Raw genomic sequence first — 16,989 nt, 5'->3', positions numbered from 1 at the left:
GAAAAGGCAAGACTTGATTTACAAGACTTAAATATTCTAAGCAGCTACACATGAAAAAGAAAGTGGAATAAATGGTTGAAACCAGTAGCATGTTATACACTATCGGCAAAGGAACGACAAGAATTTTGTATGTTCATAAAATCTGTAAAATTTCCTGATGGATATGCAGGAAATATTTCTCGAAATGTTAACATGAAAGATGGAAAATTATTTGGGTTGAAAAGCCATGATTGTCATATCTTACTGCAAAGGTTGTTACCTATTGGTTTAAGGCCATATTTGAATAAAAAGGTGATGGATGCAATTGCTTTGAGTTATCATTGTTCTTTAGAAAACTATGTGCGAGGACATTAAATGTGAAAGACTTAGATGAATTGGAAGAGGGCATTGTACTTACCTTATGTAAATTGGAAAGTATTTTTCCTCCTGCTTTCTTCGATGTGATGATTCATCTTGCGGTGCATTTGCCATTAGAAGCTAAGTTGGGAGGTCCAGTACAAATGCGATGGATGTATTCAATCGAAAGGTATCATAAAGTGTATTTTAGTTAAATTTGTATTATTCGATAATTGTTGAGTACAATATTTTAAAATTATACATTGAAAACATAATAAATTTCAGGGAATTAGGTCATTTAAAGAAATATGTAAAGAACAAAGCTCGACCTGAAGGTTGTATTGCTCAAGGATACATTATTACCGAGGCATTAAATTTTTGTTCCATGTATCTTCGTGGAATAGAGACACGATTTAATCGCCCTGATCGTAATTCTGAAAACCTTGGCGTCAGAAAAGAATCTACCTTGTCTATATTCAACATGCCTACAAGACCATTTGGCAAACAATCATCTTTCACACTAACTCAAGAGGAACGAAACCAAGTTCAATGGTACATTTTGAATAATTGTCTTGAGTTAGACACATACTTAACGTAAGTTAATTTGTTTTTCCTTCCCAAATATTATAATATTTATGTTTTAGCATAAAATTAATATTTCATAGTACTTGTTATGAAAACAGAGAACATAGATTATTCTTACAATCTCAAGGATTTTCCGAGCATTGACCAAGTACAAAAAAATGAATTTTCAAGATGGTTTGAAAATAAAGTAAGTATAAAATATAAATTAAAATATCTTATAACATAAATTTGTGTTTGCATCATAAAATGACAATATGAAATTTGAAATATTCACAGATAAAAAAAATGAACGAAACAACTTCTGGTCAAGCAGTAGAAGATTTGTATGCAATTGCGGTGCAACTCGATTTGTTGGTTTGTTCATATGATGGTTGTATGGTTAATGGAGTTCGATATCATACAAAAAGTCGAGATGAAAAACGTACAACTCAAAATCATGGTGTTTTGGTTGAAGGAATCATGAAGGAAAAATGTGTAATTTTTACGGCGTCATTGATGAAATTTGGGAAGTACACTACCTCTATTGGAATACAGTTGTATTGTTCAAATGTTCTTGGTACAATACCAATGGGAATAAAATGTATACTGAGTATCATTTTACTAGTATAAACATTAGCTCAAAATGGTTTGAAGATGAACCATTTGTTCTTGCTAATCAAGTATGTTCAGTCTTTTATTTAGATGATATTAAAAAAAATAAAGATTGGAAAGTAGTGCGAGAAAGTGAATCATCGCCACATTTGGGATATACCACCAAAGCCGGATCATGGTGAAGATGATGATGAAGATCCCACTATCATCGGTTACGAAGCATATCAAGAAGAATTTTTGAATAATATTGATTTAAATTTTGATTCAACAATAAGTAATATCAATCTTATTCGGGATGATATCGAAGATATAGAATGTGATGATGGAGTATTTAGTGATATTCCAATAAATCACAATGATGATACAAGAAGAACCGTAACTTGATGATTCGAAGATATAATATTGAGTGATAAAACTAATTAGGTATAAAGTGCGTCAATTTTTTGTTTTTTTAATTTTTCAATATAAAAATTTGTTACATGCAATACTAATTAATTTGGTATTTTTCACTTTACAGTCATGTCAAATAAGAAGTCACGTGATCTACCATTAAGTCGTACAAGGTCATTTGGTCCAAAGAAGACACATAATAATGATTCAACATCTACAAAATCTCCACCTCCCGTGCCTTGTTCTCCAAATGAAGATTCAACAACACCATCCGATGATGAAATTCAAGAATTGTTAGGTACAACCGTTCATACATGCATGACTTAATTAAGATAATATATACATAAATATAGTTATATCACAAATTATATTGTAATTATGGACAGAATCAAAGAAGAACACCCGTGGCCCTACTCGTGGGGATGGAGTTAGACGTTCATCAAAAAATGATACAAGTAAGAAAATAATTTCTTATAGGAAAGGTGAACTTAGAGTTTATGGGCCAAATGCAACTATATTTGGAAACACCGTTGGTGTAAAAGTACGTCATCATGCTCCACTTCAGTATAGTAGTTGGGCCAAAATTCTTCCAGAAGATAAGAAAGTTGTATATGCTTGCATCATGGTATACATATTTATAGTACAATTTTTATGTACATAAAGCTATAATTTTATAATTCATGTAATAATTATCTTTTTTTTAGGACATCTTTGACATAGATTTTAAAAAAGATCCATACCTCGAAACTATTTGCAATCACTATTGTCAAGAGAGATATAGGGGCTACCGTAACAAATGCCACAGTAAATACAAATCTCTTATCGAGGAAGGTAAAAATCCATTAGAAAATCGACCTAAAAAGTTGGTGCTAACAGACGAAGACTGGGAATGGATGTGTAAAAACTGTTTTTCTAATGAAGAATGGAAGGTATCATAATATTTCTTCAATTTGTACACATTTAATACTTTTAAATTCTTAATACTGACATGAAATATGTTATGTAGAAAAAGTTAGCTGCAGGTTCTAAAAATAGAGCAAAAGTTTCTTTTATGTATTCTGGTGGAATAAAATCCTTTATTCAATACTTACATGAAGAGGTAGTATTTTTTTCGTATAATAGCATTAAAATATTATTATATTTAATTTTATTTATTATTTAAATGTATTACAGAAATCAAAACAAAGCATAGGTGATGAAGTACAACAACAAACTATGAAGTGTGGAGAGATCGAAATGTTTCGAAAAACTCATTATACGATTGAGAATGGATGGATCAACGAAATAGCCAAGGAAAAATATGTATGTTAACTTTAAAGTAATTTTATTTAATCGTTTTTGTAAAAGTAATAATTCATTATTTTATTGTTATTGTAGAATGAAATGGTTGAGTTGCGACGAGATAAACTTATTCAATTTGAAGATGGCTTGCTACTAGTAGTTGATGAGGCTGCTATATATAGGCAGGTGTTAGGTGAAGGAAAATACGGTTGGTTACGAGGTTTAGGTCCTACACCCGGAAAAAGATCTCAGTGGAATTATCATCCAAACATAAAGAGATTGAAGAAGAACGTTTGGACAAATTAGAGAAAATCATTGAAGATCTAAGGAAGGACCAAGATAATAATGTTGCAAGAATCGTTCAAGAGAATATGAAAATATTCTATGAATCACAACAAGGCAGATTATTAGAGGAACGATCATCAGAGTCACCAATCAGAATTCCATCAATGGTTTTATTAGAACATAAATTTACTCTCACATATTTTTTTTTCATGTATTTTAAATAAATTATAACAATTTTTTTTTTTGATTCAGGATAAACAAAATAGTTTTTTCACGCAACTGGAGCCAAGTAAAGAAAAAGATCAACCCTCATCTTCACAAAAACCCACTAAATCGTCCTCAAATTTAGAAGAAGTGCGAGATTCTCCAATTAAATTTGAGATTCCTAAGGACACTCCAAAGGGTGTAAAAGCTGCATTACTAGCTGTTCGATTTATAAAAGCTTCACACACTTTTTCCATGGTCATGGACCCAGAAATTTTGGATAATGATGAATATTTACATATTTCACCTATCGATGTAATTCATCTAGGCACTATGAAACGGATTGGAGCTGCTTGCATAGTATTTTACATTAGGTAAAAAATTTATCTTTAAATTACACTTAATGCACTAAATAATATTTTTTCCTTATTAATCTAATTGTAATATTTAGGATCTTACATGAAAAGTTGGTGAAGGCAAATCGAGCACAATATTTTCGTTTCTTTCATCCAATTTTAGCTTTGGATTCATGTCAAGCACAAAATGCAATGACAATGGCAGATCGCATGGAAGGAACAGAAGCGGGACAATTTTGGTTGCTTTCTGTTAATACTGGGTAAGAATTATTTAGTTAACTATTTATGTTATCAATATATTTGACTTACATATAATATCTTACTTTGGTGGTCAACAGAGACCATTGGATGCTAGCAATTATTGATGTATTGCGTGAAACATGTTATTGGCTTGACTCAATTGGATTACCCCCGCCTAATAAAATTTTATCTCTAATGGCAATGTAAGTTAAATAATATTATGGTTTAGTCTAATTTAATTTTTATTTTTTAAATTATTTTAATATTTCTTTTGTTTATTAGGACTTTTGATTACTACAATGCTTCCAGTAATAGGCAGCCAAAAAAGTCTGGCATTACATGGAAATCTATAAAAGTAAGTTGTAAAATAAAATTACATTAATATAACAATATAGTAATTATTCTATAAATTTTAAAATATTTATGTGTTTTTATTTCATAAATATGTGCAGTGTCCTCAACAAATATCGGATTTTGAGTGTGGATATTATGTAATGAGATACATGCGTGAATTTTGCATGAATTCTAGACCTATCAATTGGCTAACCACTCAAGTAAGTTATATATATATATATTTGGGGTATATACACTATGATAAAATATTTTTCTATTTTATTATAAATACTACTATATGAACTAATACTTACCTTACTCATTGCAGTGGAATGGGAAAAAAACTTATACAAAACAAGAAATTGATGAAATTCGTTTGGAATGGGCTGACCAATTTTTAGAAGAAATTACAGAAGATGGAGTGCTTTAATTGAGTGATCACAATAAAAGAAACATTGTTATTGTGTTATGCAAACCTTTCAGTTTATTAATTTGTTTTAAGGTAGTAAGTGTTTTTTTTTTTCCCTAAGATGCTTTTATCTATGTTGGTTTCTTTGAAATTTTTACTGAAGCTTATTAGAGGGTCCATCTAGTATCTTTGTTTCAACAAAATTATATATATCCTATATGACTTATGTAGTTGTTTATTACATTATTTTTCTTTCAATTTTTTGTGGCGTTTATAATTTTTTAAATTTAGTTTATCTTATTCATTTATTATAAATTTAATTATTTCTTTTTACCTTTCTTTAATATTACAACAAAATATAATTTATATACATATTGTTTTTTAAGAAAATATAGATTAATTTTTTTAATTTGGAGCACAAGTACAGATTTAATTATGTTTTTATGTTTACTATTCTTACATATATATTATATTATATTCTACATTTATTAATTAGTAATACATAAAACACTTTAACTAGAAATATTTATTTGCTAGTGTAAAAATATGATATAATTTAGTAGCAATAAATTTATAATTGCAATAAATTCTAATATACACAAAATGCATCAACTTTATATTTTACGCCAATATAAAATTTTAGCTACAAAAAATACTAGTAGCTAAAAGTATTCATATGCCACCAAAATTTTTAGTAACAAGCATATTTAGTGTCATTTTGATTAAAACTCATTTTGCTACTAAAATTTAGTAGCAAATTTTTATTTAGTGCTCAAAATGTTAGCTACCAAAGATAATTGTAGCTAAAAATATAAATTTGCTACTAAAATATTTGGTAGGAAACTCATATAGTATTTTTTTATTAGAACTTGCTACAAAATTATTTTGCTACGAAAATTTAGTAACTAATATTAATTAACTGCTACCAACTACATTTGGTAGCTAAACTTTCGTTGCTAAAAAGTTGGTTTCTTGTAGTGCTTGGTCAAGTAAATAATTTGTAACAGGTATATTTACAATCTTCTTTCATCTGTGTATGACCTAGCAACATGATAGGACCCATCCAAAGTGTGCCTGTGTGAGCCTATGTGTTTAATTTCATTATAGATGCATATAGGTTGTTGTTGCTAAATAAAATGTCATAGTTTTTGATAGATTTTATTTAGGCCCATTTAGTTTTTGGGCCTATTCAATTAATAACAGTTGTCCATTTTAAGGTTAAATTCCTCTCTTTTGGGCCTTGTGTGAGAGTTGGGAGCCATAGTAGTGGGTACGACATACTGAACCCAGCACCCCCTCACATGAACCACCCCAATTGTGAAGGCCCATTTGCCTGATTTGAATAACTGTACTAGGTTAACTAGTTTAACCTAATAAAATTGATTAGCAACATAATTAATTTCATTTATTTTGAAATTAATTTAAGAAAATTATAGTTTAAAGAATTTTTTATTCTAAGCTAAACTATATGTATTTTCTTGTATTAAATTTCATATAGAATTTTAACCATCTAGATTCTTTCTGAAGCTTAATTTAAATTTTTCATTAAATATTCCTATTTAAGTTGATATTTAGTTATCTACAACTAACCAACTTAAATCTGAATATCTTTTGGATTTAAAATTTCAAAATTAAGTTGAGAAATTTTAGGCATTGGTTATTAAGATTCTTTAGATATTTTTTAAATTAATATCTTTTCGAATATTAACTTAAAATGAAATATTTTTAAATTAAGTGGTTACAACTTAATTTTTGATATTTAATTAAATTTAAATTTGAAAATATTTAAGTTCTAGATTTTTCCTTAATACAACTTAAATTAGATATTTTTTCAAATTTTGTGGAAAAGATACTTAGTCAAATAAGATATTTTCTAGATAGTTATTTCTAGACTACTTATTATTTCTAATATTAAATAGGAAAATATTATACATTGTGAAATTAATTATTTAAATAATTAATTTTTGTACAATTTATTTTAAGTATATTTTTTCCTAGTATTAAACTAGAGATTAATAATTAAGTCTTCTCTACACTTAATTATTTATTTATTGAATTTAATACATTTAATTAATTTGAAAATTAAATATCTAAGTTGATTTTCATCATGATACTTAAATATTTCTTTTTCATGACACTTAATTAAATAGAAAATTATTTTTAGTTGAAATTTATTTTTTCAACTAAATTTAAATAATTTTCAAAATATATTTTTTCTTTATTTTATTAATCAAATTTCGAAATTGCATTTCTTAAATGCTGGAATTTCGAATTTTATTTGAAAAATAGATTAAAGTTGTAAATTATTTATTTTAATTTTGAACCAACTTAAATAAATGATTTTTTCATTTAATGATTAATTAAAATAAATGAAGTAAAATATATTTTTCTTTATTTTATTAATCAATTTTTGAAATTGCATTTCATAATGCAAGATGATTTTGAATTTATCTTGAAAAATAGATTAAGTTGTAAATTAATTATTTATTTTAATTAATTCTTGGATCAACTTAAATCAATGATTTTTTCGTTTATTGATTAATTTAAAATAAATTGAATTAAAGTATATTATTAGAAATTGAATTAATTAGTCAAAGGAAAATCTAGATAGATGATATTTTTGCTTGAAGTATTTTTCTAGTGTATTTAATTAAATAGAAAATTAAAATTACAAAGGGCAGGTCAAAAAATCCTGGCCCTAAGGGCAGGTCAAAAAAAATTATATTACAAAGGTCCCGGGGACAGGCCATAAGCAATTGTCTCCCCTTAATAAAACAGCTACATATTTAAGATTGTCTTGGATAAAAGAAAAATAGCTGTAAAAAAGAAAAGAAAAAAAAAGAGATATAAGCTTGGTAAAATGGGCTGGACTCAATCGGCCTAGTCAATACGAGGAGGAAGGCGAGGCCCCAGACGCGCCTCAAGCATGGCATCAAGTTTCTTCTTCTTCTCCCGAAATTTAGCAATAACCTCCTCAGGTTTGGGATAGAAGTCAAGCTTGATACTTTGGCCATTTGTCGACCAGGCCATGTAGACGCCGTCGTCGAAACGCTTGACGCAGCGCTTGCAGGAGACAGAGGACAAGAGCTCATCTCTTTTAGCCTTCTTCAAGGCCTGGTCTCTGAAGTCCTTTAGCTCCTTCATCTCCACGGCCAAGTTAGCCTTGGACTGGAAGTCCGCCTGGTGCAACTCCTCTAAGGACCTCACCTTGGCAGCCATTTCGTCCATGGCCTCCTTAGCCTCCCGAAGCTCACGCCTGGCCCTGGCGACGACCTCACCTTCCGCCTTCAGCGCCTCCCGATGCCTCGCCTCCAGCTCAGCCTCCCTCCGTTGGACCTCCTCTCGGAGCCTCACCTCTGCCTGGGCTTCCCTCTGTTTGGCCTCCTCCTGGAGCTTCACCTAGCAAGGGCCTCCCTTCGCTCGGCCTCCTCCTGGATCGCCCGCCTTTCAGCAGACAAGTCCTGTAGGATCCTCACGGCCTCGTCTATGCCCCCGAATTCGGACATGACGAAGCCATGATTGACGATGGTCTTGGAGAGGCGGCTGGTCTCCGCAGTAATCTAAAAAAGGAGATAAGAGTGAGATCAAATGCCTCAGACAAAATATCGAGGAAAGAAATAAACCACAAGTACTTACCGCTGCCATGGCGTTGCTGATGTCTTGAACCTGGTACACGGAGTTCAAGGAGGCACAAGCAGCGTACCGTTTGGGCGGGAATTGAGTCAGATGGGAGACGTACTCGCTGGTCATCTCCGAGGCAAAATGGGCCAAGGTGGGCCCAAGGAAACGGTTGAACCATTCCATCAGCGGGTCCATGTTCAGGTCCCACAGATTCCGGAAGTCCTCCACGTTGAGAGTGTTTTGCTGCTCCTCTCGTAAGACCCTCTTCAAGGCCTCCACCTCAGCATGTCCCCGGGTGTACTCGTCAAAGGCGTAGTTTTATTTGGCTACCCGAAGGTTCTACCTCTCCTCGTCGCCTGGGATCAGAGTCAATACAATGCCATGAGGCACTGTGTATTCCTCCGCCTCAGAGGGAATCCCAGAGTCATGACTCGGGGCCGGATTGTCCACCCTCTGGGGGCGCTTAGAAGGCTCCTCCTCCACCATCTTGCCCTTGCGCTTGCGCACGAGGGTGACCTCTTGCTCTTCTTCACCTTCTTCAGCTTCCTCAAGAGGTACCTCCTCCTCGTCCACCAAGACAATAGTGCCCGAAGGGGCGCTGGAGGAAGCCCTCTCGGGAGTGACCAACTGAGAAGAAGTAGGAGGAGGGGAAGCATCAGGACTATGGGCTCCAGCAAGAGTGGCCAAGATTTCGTCCATGGGTCCAGCTGCTGCAACAAGAAAATAGGCCAAGTGTTAGAACATCCATGAAAGCATCATACACTTAGCAAAAAACAATCAAGCTAGTCCTACCCTGACTCTCTAATTCGGCCCTAGCAAAGTCCCGAATCATAACACTGGCTGCATCATCCCCGAGATAGCTCTCCGAGGGACGGAACCAGCTAGAAGATAAATAGGTTGAAGGGTCCAAGGGAATAGGCACCGGAGGTCCAGAACCCATCCGAGACCGACCTAAATAATCGCCTAAGTGGGAGAAATAATACTCCTTGGCATGATTCCCCCACCGAGTGGAAGGCATCCTAAACTTATGGAGACATTCATCGAACCCTATAGGCCTAAGGCTAGCATACTCACGGACGAAAGGGACATAATGTATCATTAAAGGGGACTTACCAGAACCCGAAGTGCTGGCATCGGGAGCCCCCGTATTCGGTACTGGGACCACGGGCTTTGGTCTGGGGGTCCTTCGCTCCAGTGGAGTCCCAATACGAAGGGCCCTTCCGACGGCCGCTGGGCCTTAGTGTCAGCCCACTCCTGTTCCCTCTTTAAGAGGTACTTCTGGTACTTGTCCTCCGCCGTGGTGATGATATCGTCCCGGAATACCTTCTCTGCAGCCGGAGCCCTCACATTCAGGCAGACGACTTTGGAAAGGTTGGAGTCATCCACCGACTGATGCGCCAGGATCAGCTTGGCCTTCCGACAATGCTCCGTCGTGACCAACTCCCCGACGTCAAGGGCCTTCTTGTCATACGTGGCGAAGGTCTTGGCCCGTTGAAGGAAAAGTTGAGTAGGTTTGGTTCGCATATAAGGGGGGATCCTAACCCACTCTGTGAGAAGCTCCGGATGATCCACGGCCTGGAACCTGGAGGAGAAGAAGAAGCGGTGACGGCATTCCTTCACGTGCTTCTGATGATTAAAAGGGATCGGGCCCTGATTCAAAGGATGGGCCCGGAGACCGTAAAAGCTGTCCTTAAACTTATCTCCCTTTTTAGGGATGGAAACGAGTTCATAAAAATATAAAATCTCTGCCGGACTGGGAGAGCCCCAGTTCTGGGCAGAGTAAAAAATAAATAAGCCTGAAAGCAGGCGATAAGCTTGGGGTATAAGTTGGTATGGTGCAAGGCCGACAAATACAAGAAAATTAATAAAGTAATCTTGAAGGGGAAGCATGGCCCCGGCCATCAAGTGCGTCTGGCTCCAGTCTCCGAAGCCCCCGTAGTTATGGTTGGGCGTCTCCTCGTCCCGGGGTGGCCGGTGGAAGGTTTCGGAGGTTGTGGGCTTGATGCCCACCGCCACCACAATGTGTTCCAACTGGTGAGGGCAGATCAGGGTGGAGCGAAGCTCAGCTGCTTCCCACTCGTTGGCACGAGACTTATGCCCCTCCTGGGCCACCGGACCCTTCATAACTTCCTCCAGGGTGGCCAAGCGTTTCGCTTCTTTCTTTGAAGATTTAGAGCCAGATGCAGACATCTTAGTTCTGAAAAAGATAGAAAAAATCCAGCAGTCAGGCCCCAAACCAAACCCTAAGTCAAAAAAGGGAATGGGGGTCCCCTAACCGCTGGAAAGAGGCCCCCTCCAGACCCTTGTCAAAAAGAAAGCCTTAGAAGGTTTCCCTTGACAAGAATCGGGTGCAAGAATCCCACAGATGGTGACATTACGAATAAGCAAAGAAAAGGAAAAAGGGGTAAAAATCGAGAAGACGAAGTTTACTCTAAACCCTTGAGTGTCATTACGTGAGAAAAAGATGGGTCCTCGAAAAAAAATAATACAATGAAAAGAAGTAACTCAAACACAAAAGAAAAGGAGGAATCTAACGCGTTGCACAGAAACTCAAATAGAAATTCCCAGAAATTCAACATTCAACCCAGAAAAAATAGATGAACAGTAAAGCATGCTATGTAAACAACAGATAAACTAGAGTACAAGATGCGAAGAACTTACATAAGGTTCGGGAACTGGGTGTTGGTGTTGATCGCTGGCAAAAAGACGATTGGCAGTGACGAAGGAAAATGAGTAAGAAATTTATGGTGTTTGAGGGTTTCTTTTCTCTCCAGAAAACTTGGAAAATTTGGTGTAATGCTGAAAGTAATCAAATGAAGTGAGAAGGTTGGCTTTTATAGGCCAAAGTATATGTGAAACAGCTGTGATCAGCTACCATCGAACGACTGGGAAAGCGATCGATTCGCATTCTATAGATCCAATGGTTGGATTGAATCGTCATCAAGACGGTAGAAACGCTTGAGTGCCCTTCTGACAGCCATTAATGCGCCGTATCAATAAATGGACAAGAAACGAATTGATGCCTGCGAAAGGGAATAACTGCAGTAATGATGGTCATTAAATACACCATCACGTGCCCAAGGCACGTGCCAGGAAACCGAGGAGGCAACCGGAGGCATCTAAACAAGCCTTTATTGGAAATTATTTTACCAGGATCTTAGATCTACTCACAAGTATGTTTATTAACATCCTAAATAAGAACTTTCTAAAACGATAAATTAAACACATATAAAGTTTAAGAAACCTTACATTGGGTGCAGTGGAATTAAATGACTCCTTTCGTTCAGATCTCTAACCCTTGTATCCTTTCTGTAGTAGAGTATTATCAAGATCTGAACCTGGATCTCTTTCTCTAATCCTTGATGCTGAATCTCCTTTGCTGATGATCTTTCTTCACGATCTTCCTCACTATGATTGAGGTATTGCTTGCTGTGTGTGGGCACTACTCTAATCACTAAGGTAGGTTCGAAATATGAAGGAAGAAGAGAGAGAGGGAGTGGCGGCTAGAGAAGAGAGAGAGGAGGCTCAGTTTTTTCTGATTTAGAAAAAGTGAAGTGTAATTTTCCTGAAGCCTTCACTATCTATTTATAGCATTCCACTAGGGTTAGGTTTGAATTATTTGGCATTAAAATAATGAAAATATCAACTTAAAAAGCCTACAAAGGTGGCCGGCCATGGCTTAGTGGAATGGGCCTTGCTTTTTGCAATTTTGCAATTTTAACACCTTTTGTATCTGATTTTCTCAAAAATGCCAATTTCCTAATTCAACCATTTAAATGCCAATTCTAACTATTTAATAACTATAAACAATTATTAAATAATATTATTGTTAGAACTATTATTTTCTGTAGTGACAAATTATGTCCAGTAGCATTCCAGTTGCGTCTCGGACTCGTAGTGTTTTGTCTAGGGTTCGTACTGTTAGTGTTAGTCCACGTCAGCAAAGATATTTTAGGTTTTAATTGTTCAGATGGTAACAGCTGTCTATTTCGGGTTTCTTGGTTTAGCTGGGTATAAATACGATTTCTGGGTATTTTGTTGACTAACTTTTGATTGGAGATTTGGGATTACGTTTCTTTCGTCTTGTTTCTTCTGTATGTTTCATGGCAGGTCAGATCTTGGAGCTTGAGGATGTTCATCAATGGCGGAATGATCTGAATCTGGAATTGCTGAGTTCAAACTGAAGGGAGTTCAGTGTCATCTTCATCATCAGATCTGAAGGGATTTCAGGTTGAAGACATGTTGAAGAAGAGCTCAGTTGCAGCACAAGGGATTGTGCATTAACAATCAGTGTTCTTGATTGTTGTTGGTAATTCATTACTAATTGCTGTTAAGGTTGTATTTGATTCCTTTAGAGAGAATTGGAAATTGTAATATGAACCTTTGAGAATTAGTGGATGAATTTACCCTGGTTCGGGGAACCTAAGCACTAGTCGGCTGAGATGTGTTCTCAGTGCAGATGAAGCTTGTAAAATTCTGGTGTTGAATCTTTGATTTTGTTCTTTTTATATTCAAGCTTAAATCAAGATAAAATCAATCTAAATATGAAAAAGATAGGTTAGACAAGAACTTGGGCTTACAATTTGTATCAGAGCCAGCTATTTCTGTTAGAAATATTGATCCTTAGGGTTCTTGCAAGATTTGTTATTCTGAAATTTATTGTTGCTGCAATTCTTGATTTTTCTGCATTTTTTCTTTCTGCAACACCCAGTTGAAACTAACCCCCTCTCCAGACACGACTCTGGGAGTATACTGCTCTCTATCTTTGTTTTGTTTTTCCTTGTTAGTACAGGAATGGAGATGTTCAGAGAAGGAGGGTCCACATCACGACCCCCAATGCTGGAAGGTGCTAATTACCCATACTGGAAAACCAAAATGCGAGCATTCTTGAGGGCGGTGAATGAAAGAGTTTGGATGGCCATAGAAGATGGTTGGACATGCCCAACGATGATGGATAACGGTGTCACCAAACCAAAACCTACGAGCTTGTGGACTCCAGATGAGATGGAGAGGGCCAATTTTAATTCGAAGGCCATGCATGCTTTGTTCAATGCAGTGTCCACAAATCAATTGAAGGTCATTGCAAATTGTGAGATGGCCAAAGAGGCTTGGGAAAAACTACGAATTAAAAATGAAGGAACGGATGCTGTAAAGAAATCCCGTCTTCGTGCTTTGGCAAAAGCGTTTGAAGATTTATCAATGGAGGAAGAAGAAACGGTGGCTGAGTTCCATGCTAAATTGTGTGACATATCAAATGAATCTTATGCTTTGGGAAAGACTTATTCTAATGCAAAGCTGGTTCGTAAAGTCATTGGAGTTCTACCTAGGAGATTTATGTCTAAAGTAACCTCCATTGAAGAAATGAGAAACGTGGAGGAACTGGATCTTGATGAACTGATTGGATCCTTGCAGAATTATGAAATGTCATTAACAAGGTGGAAGAAAGAAAAAAAGAAGATGGATGTGAACAAAGAAAAAGGGGACAACAATATTGCGTTCATTCACAAAGAAGAAAATAAGTCTATCCCAGATTTGTCTGCTGGTTTCTCAGATGAAGCTGTAGATTCGCTGACCAAGAACTATGCAAAATTCTTGAAAAAGAAGTACAAGAAACTGTGTTCTGAAGGTAAGAAAAATGCTTCCAAAAGAAATCCTCTTGGGAACTTATGGCCTGGTCAGCAACCCAGTGACAATAAAAGCATGGGCATTCAGTGTAGAGAATGTGATGGGTTCGGACACATTCAGGCCGAGTGTGCTAACACTCTCAAAAAGAAGAAAGCCCTTATTGCCACCTGGAGCGATAGTGACGAAGAAAAAGACTCTATTGCAAGCAAAAGTTCTAATGAGGATAAACAGGTAGTGGCTTTCATGGCTCAAAGTCATCAGTCTGTTGAATCTGAGGATGATGGAGTCTCCACTGTGTCTGAAGTCGACAGTAATGGAAGACAAAATGCATATGAAGAGATGTTTGCTCAATGGGAATATATGACCAAGCAGATTAGAGGTCTGAATAGTGCCAAGGAGCAGATAGAGTCTGAAAAAGTCAAGCTGGAGGACACTGTTAAGAATCTCAACAAACTTCTTGATGAGAAGGACAATGAGATCTACAAGCTTTCAGCTGAACTCATAAAAGCTAAACAGGCTTTAGAGTTTATCCCTCCAGGAACGACTGCCATCAATCAAACTCTTCAACTTCAAAAACCTTATGGTGATCGAACCTCTATCGAATACAAGATGTTGTATAAGCAAGGAGATAACTTGGGGGTAGAAGAGTCCATTACACCAGTCATCAACCTTAACAAAAAGGATGACAAGCAATCATCATTTCCCTCGATACCTCAGTCCTCAGACCCCACTGGAAAATTCCATGTTCCATCTGGACCTACCAAGGTGAAGTTAGAAGGAAGAAGAATTGCCCCGGAGAATATATCTCAGATGGAGAGATTCATCCCAGTGTGTCACTTCTGTAACAGGAGGGGTCATATTCGACCCAGATGCTATAAGCTGCAGAACTACTTGAAAGCTATCATCAATCGACCTATGAGTTTTCAAAAACCCAATAAAACTCAAAAGGAAGGATCTCAATGTGAGTGGAGATTGAGGGCTGATCGTGAATCGAATGTTGGGTTGGTAGCTCAAGTTTCACTGTCTGCATTTCTGGAAGGACAGTGGTACTTGGATAGTGGTTGCTCTCGACACATGACGGGCAACAAGAAATTGTTAGTCAATTACAAAGAAGCAAAGGAGGGAGTTGTCACTTTTGGTGATGGAAATAAGGGCCATATTATTGGAAAAGGAGACTTGGTGATGAGTAGAGCTGCACCTCTTACTGAAGTACTGTATGTGAAAGGACTCAAGGCAAATCTGATAAGCATCGGTCAACTTTGTGATGCAAATTACACTGTAAGTTTTTCTAAAACTCATTGTTTAGTTTCATTTGATGGGTGCTCAGTCTTAACAGGGAAGAGATCTAGTGATGGTAGTTATTTGTTGGACAATGTTGTCCTATGTAATAGTGCATCATTGGATAAATCAGATATTGGAGACTTTACTGCTATTCCAAAAGTTTTGACCAAAAGAAATAAGAGTGTTAAATCATCACCTCGTCTTTCAAGAGCTCATTCACTATTATTAGTGCTATGGTATGGTCTTCTAAACCTTATACTGTTGAATCTTGGGTTTAAACAAAGAAATGATGATGTTTTTGTCCTAGTGTATTCTGGTTTTGATCATGTTGTACATCGTACTCCATTGCTTCAAAAGAAATATGATACACACATGATATGTTGTCTAGTGTTCCTCATTGCTTGTTTATGTGTCTTCATGTGTGATAATGAAAGTTCCACAAACATTTCTCAAAATGCACGTTGACTCAAAATATATAGATAACGGATATCATTTTTTAGAATTGGTTGAGTAAAAATACATTGGATAATCACATATTATTCTTGATGCTCTCTTGGATTTTTGTTTAATAAAGCTTTGAATTCTCATATTAATGTGTGCAACTTGGGAAGTTTTTTTTTTTTTATGTGTTCTATCTGATTAATTCGTTGTGGTAGATGATCATTATCTTTCTCTGTTTGTTCAGCTAAGCCTTGATTGCTATCATTTTTTTTCTATGAGGCACTTCATGTCCCATCTACAGGTTCTCCAGTTCTATCGAGGAAGCTCTAAATAGGTGAATTTTTCAGGATCTTTTGAACCTTTATTTTTCCCAGCTAAAAAGGCTACCTCTTTTAGATGCAATGGGAAGAGCTTTCTTTAGTCCATTTACTAATAAGTAGCATGCTCCTTCTATATTAGTATTTCTGATTAAAAGAGGACGGCTACATCTCTGAGGGAGAGTGAAAGCCGTAGCTGGTTGCAAAAGAAAGAGCCGGAGTGTCTAAAGATAAAAAAAAAATGGGTAGCTTAATTAAAATTTTGAGAGAGTGAGCCAATGTTCTCACATGAGGTCACTTGCACACACTGAGAAAAATCTTGGTTCAAAATCCTGTAAAAAAAATTCCTTGTTTATTGTCTTTCTCAAGTGTGTGTGAATATGTGGATTGGTAGAAGTTGTCTCATCTTTTTATTAAGTATGGCTCATTGTGAAGTTGAATGAATTTGTTCTTTGCTCAAATGATCATTGCTCACTTGTTAATTGATTAGGCCACTCATTGTGTTTCCTCTTTACAAGTTGAACATGTTAATTCTTGAGATATATCATTTGGCATGTTTTTGATTGAAATAAAAATAAATCTCATTTGTAGCATCATTCGTAATATTGTGGTGATCTGATTGTTTTGCTTAGTCAATCTCTCATTTTTTTTATATCTAATATCCATATGTTTTAGGTCATGTTGTGAGATGGTT

General features: G+C 35.9%; 1 protein-coding gene and 1 long non-coding RNA gene across 2 annotated transcripts; both read left to right on the top strand.

The window, feature by feature from the left end:
• The first annotated feature begins 4,464 nt into the window (after nt 1-4,464).
• On the top strand, nt 4,465-5,579 carry LOC133033918 (uncharacterized). The gene is made up of 3 exons (XR_009685937.1): nt 4,465-4,623; nt 4,721-4,822; nt 4,930-5,579. It is a non-coding gene; the product is annotated as an uncharacterized LOC133033918 (long non-coding RNA).
• A 7,846-nt stretch (nt 5,580-13,425) lies between these two features.
• LOC133034116 (uncharacterized) lies at nt 13,426-16,002 on the top strand. Its single transcript, XM_061109135.1, has one exon. The coding sequence runs from the start codon at nt 13,426-13,428 to the stop codon at nt 16,000-16,002; it is 2,577 nt and encodes an 858-aa protein (XP_060965118.1).
• The last annotated feature ends 987 nt before the right edge of the window (nt 16,003-16,989 follow it).

This window comes from Cannabis sativa, chromosome 2, assembly GCF_029168945.1.
Source record: "Cannabis sativa cultivar Pink pepper isolate KNU-18-1 chromosome 2, ASM2916894v1, whole genome shotgun sequence".
NCBI classification, from domain to species: Eukaryota; Viridiplantae; Streptophyta; class Magnoliopsida; order Rosales; family Cannabaceae; genus Cannabis; species Cannabis sativa.
This window is presented reverse-complemented; position numbering and strand designations above follow the sequence as displayed.

Coding starts and splice junctions, on each gene's coding strand:
- LOC133034116 (XM_061109135.1), top strand. CDS start 13,426: ATGGAGATGTTCAGAGAAGGAGGGTCCACATCACGACCCCCAATGCTG.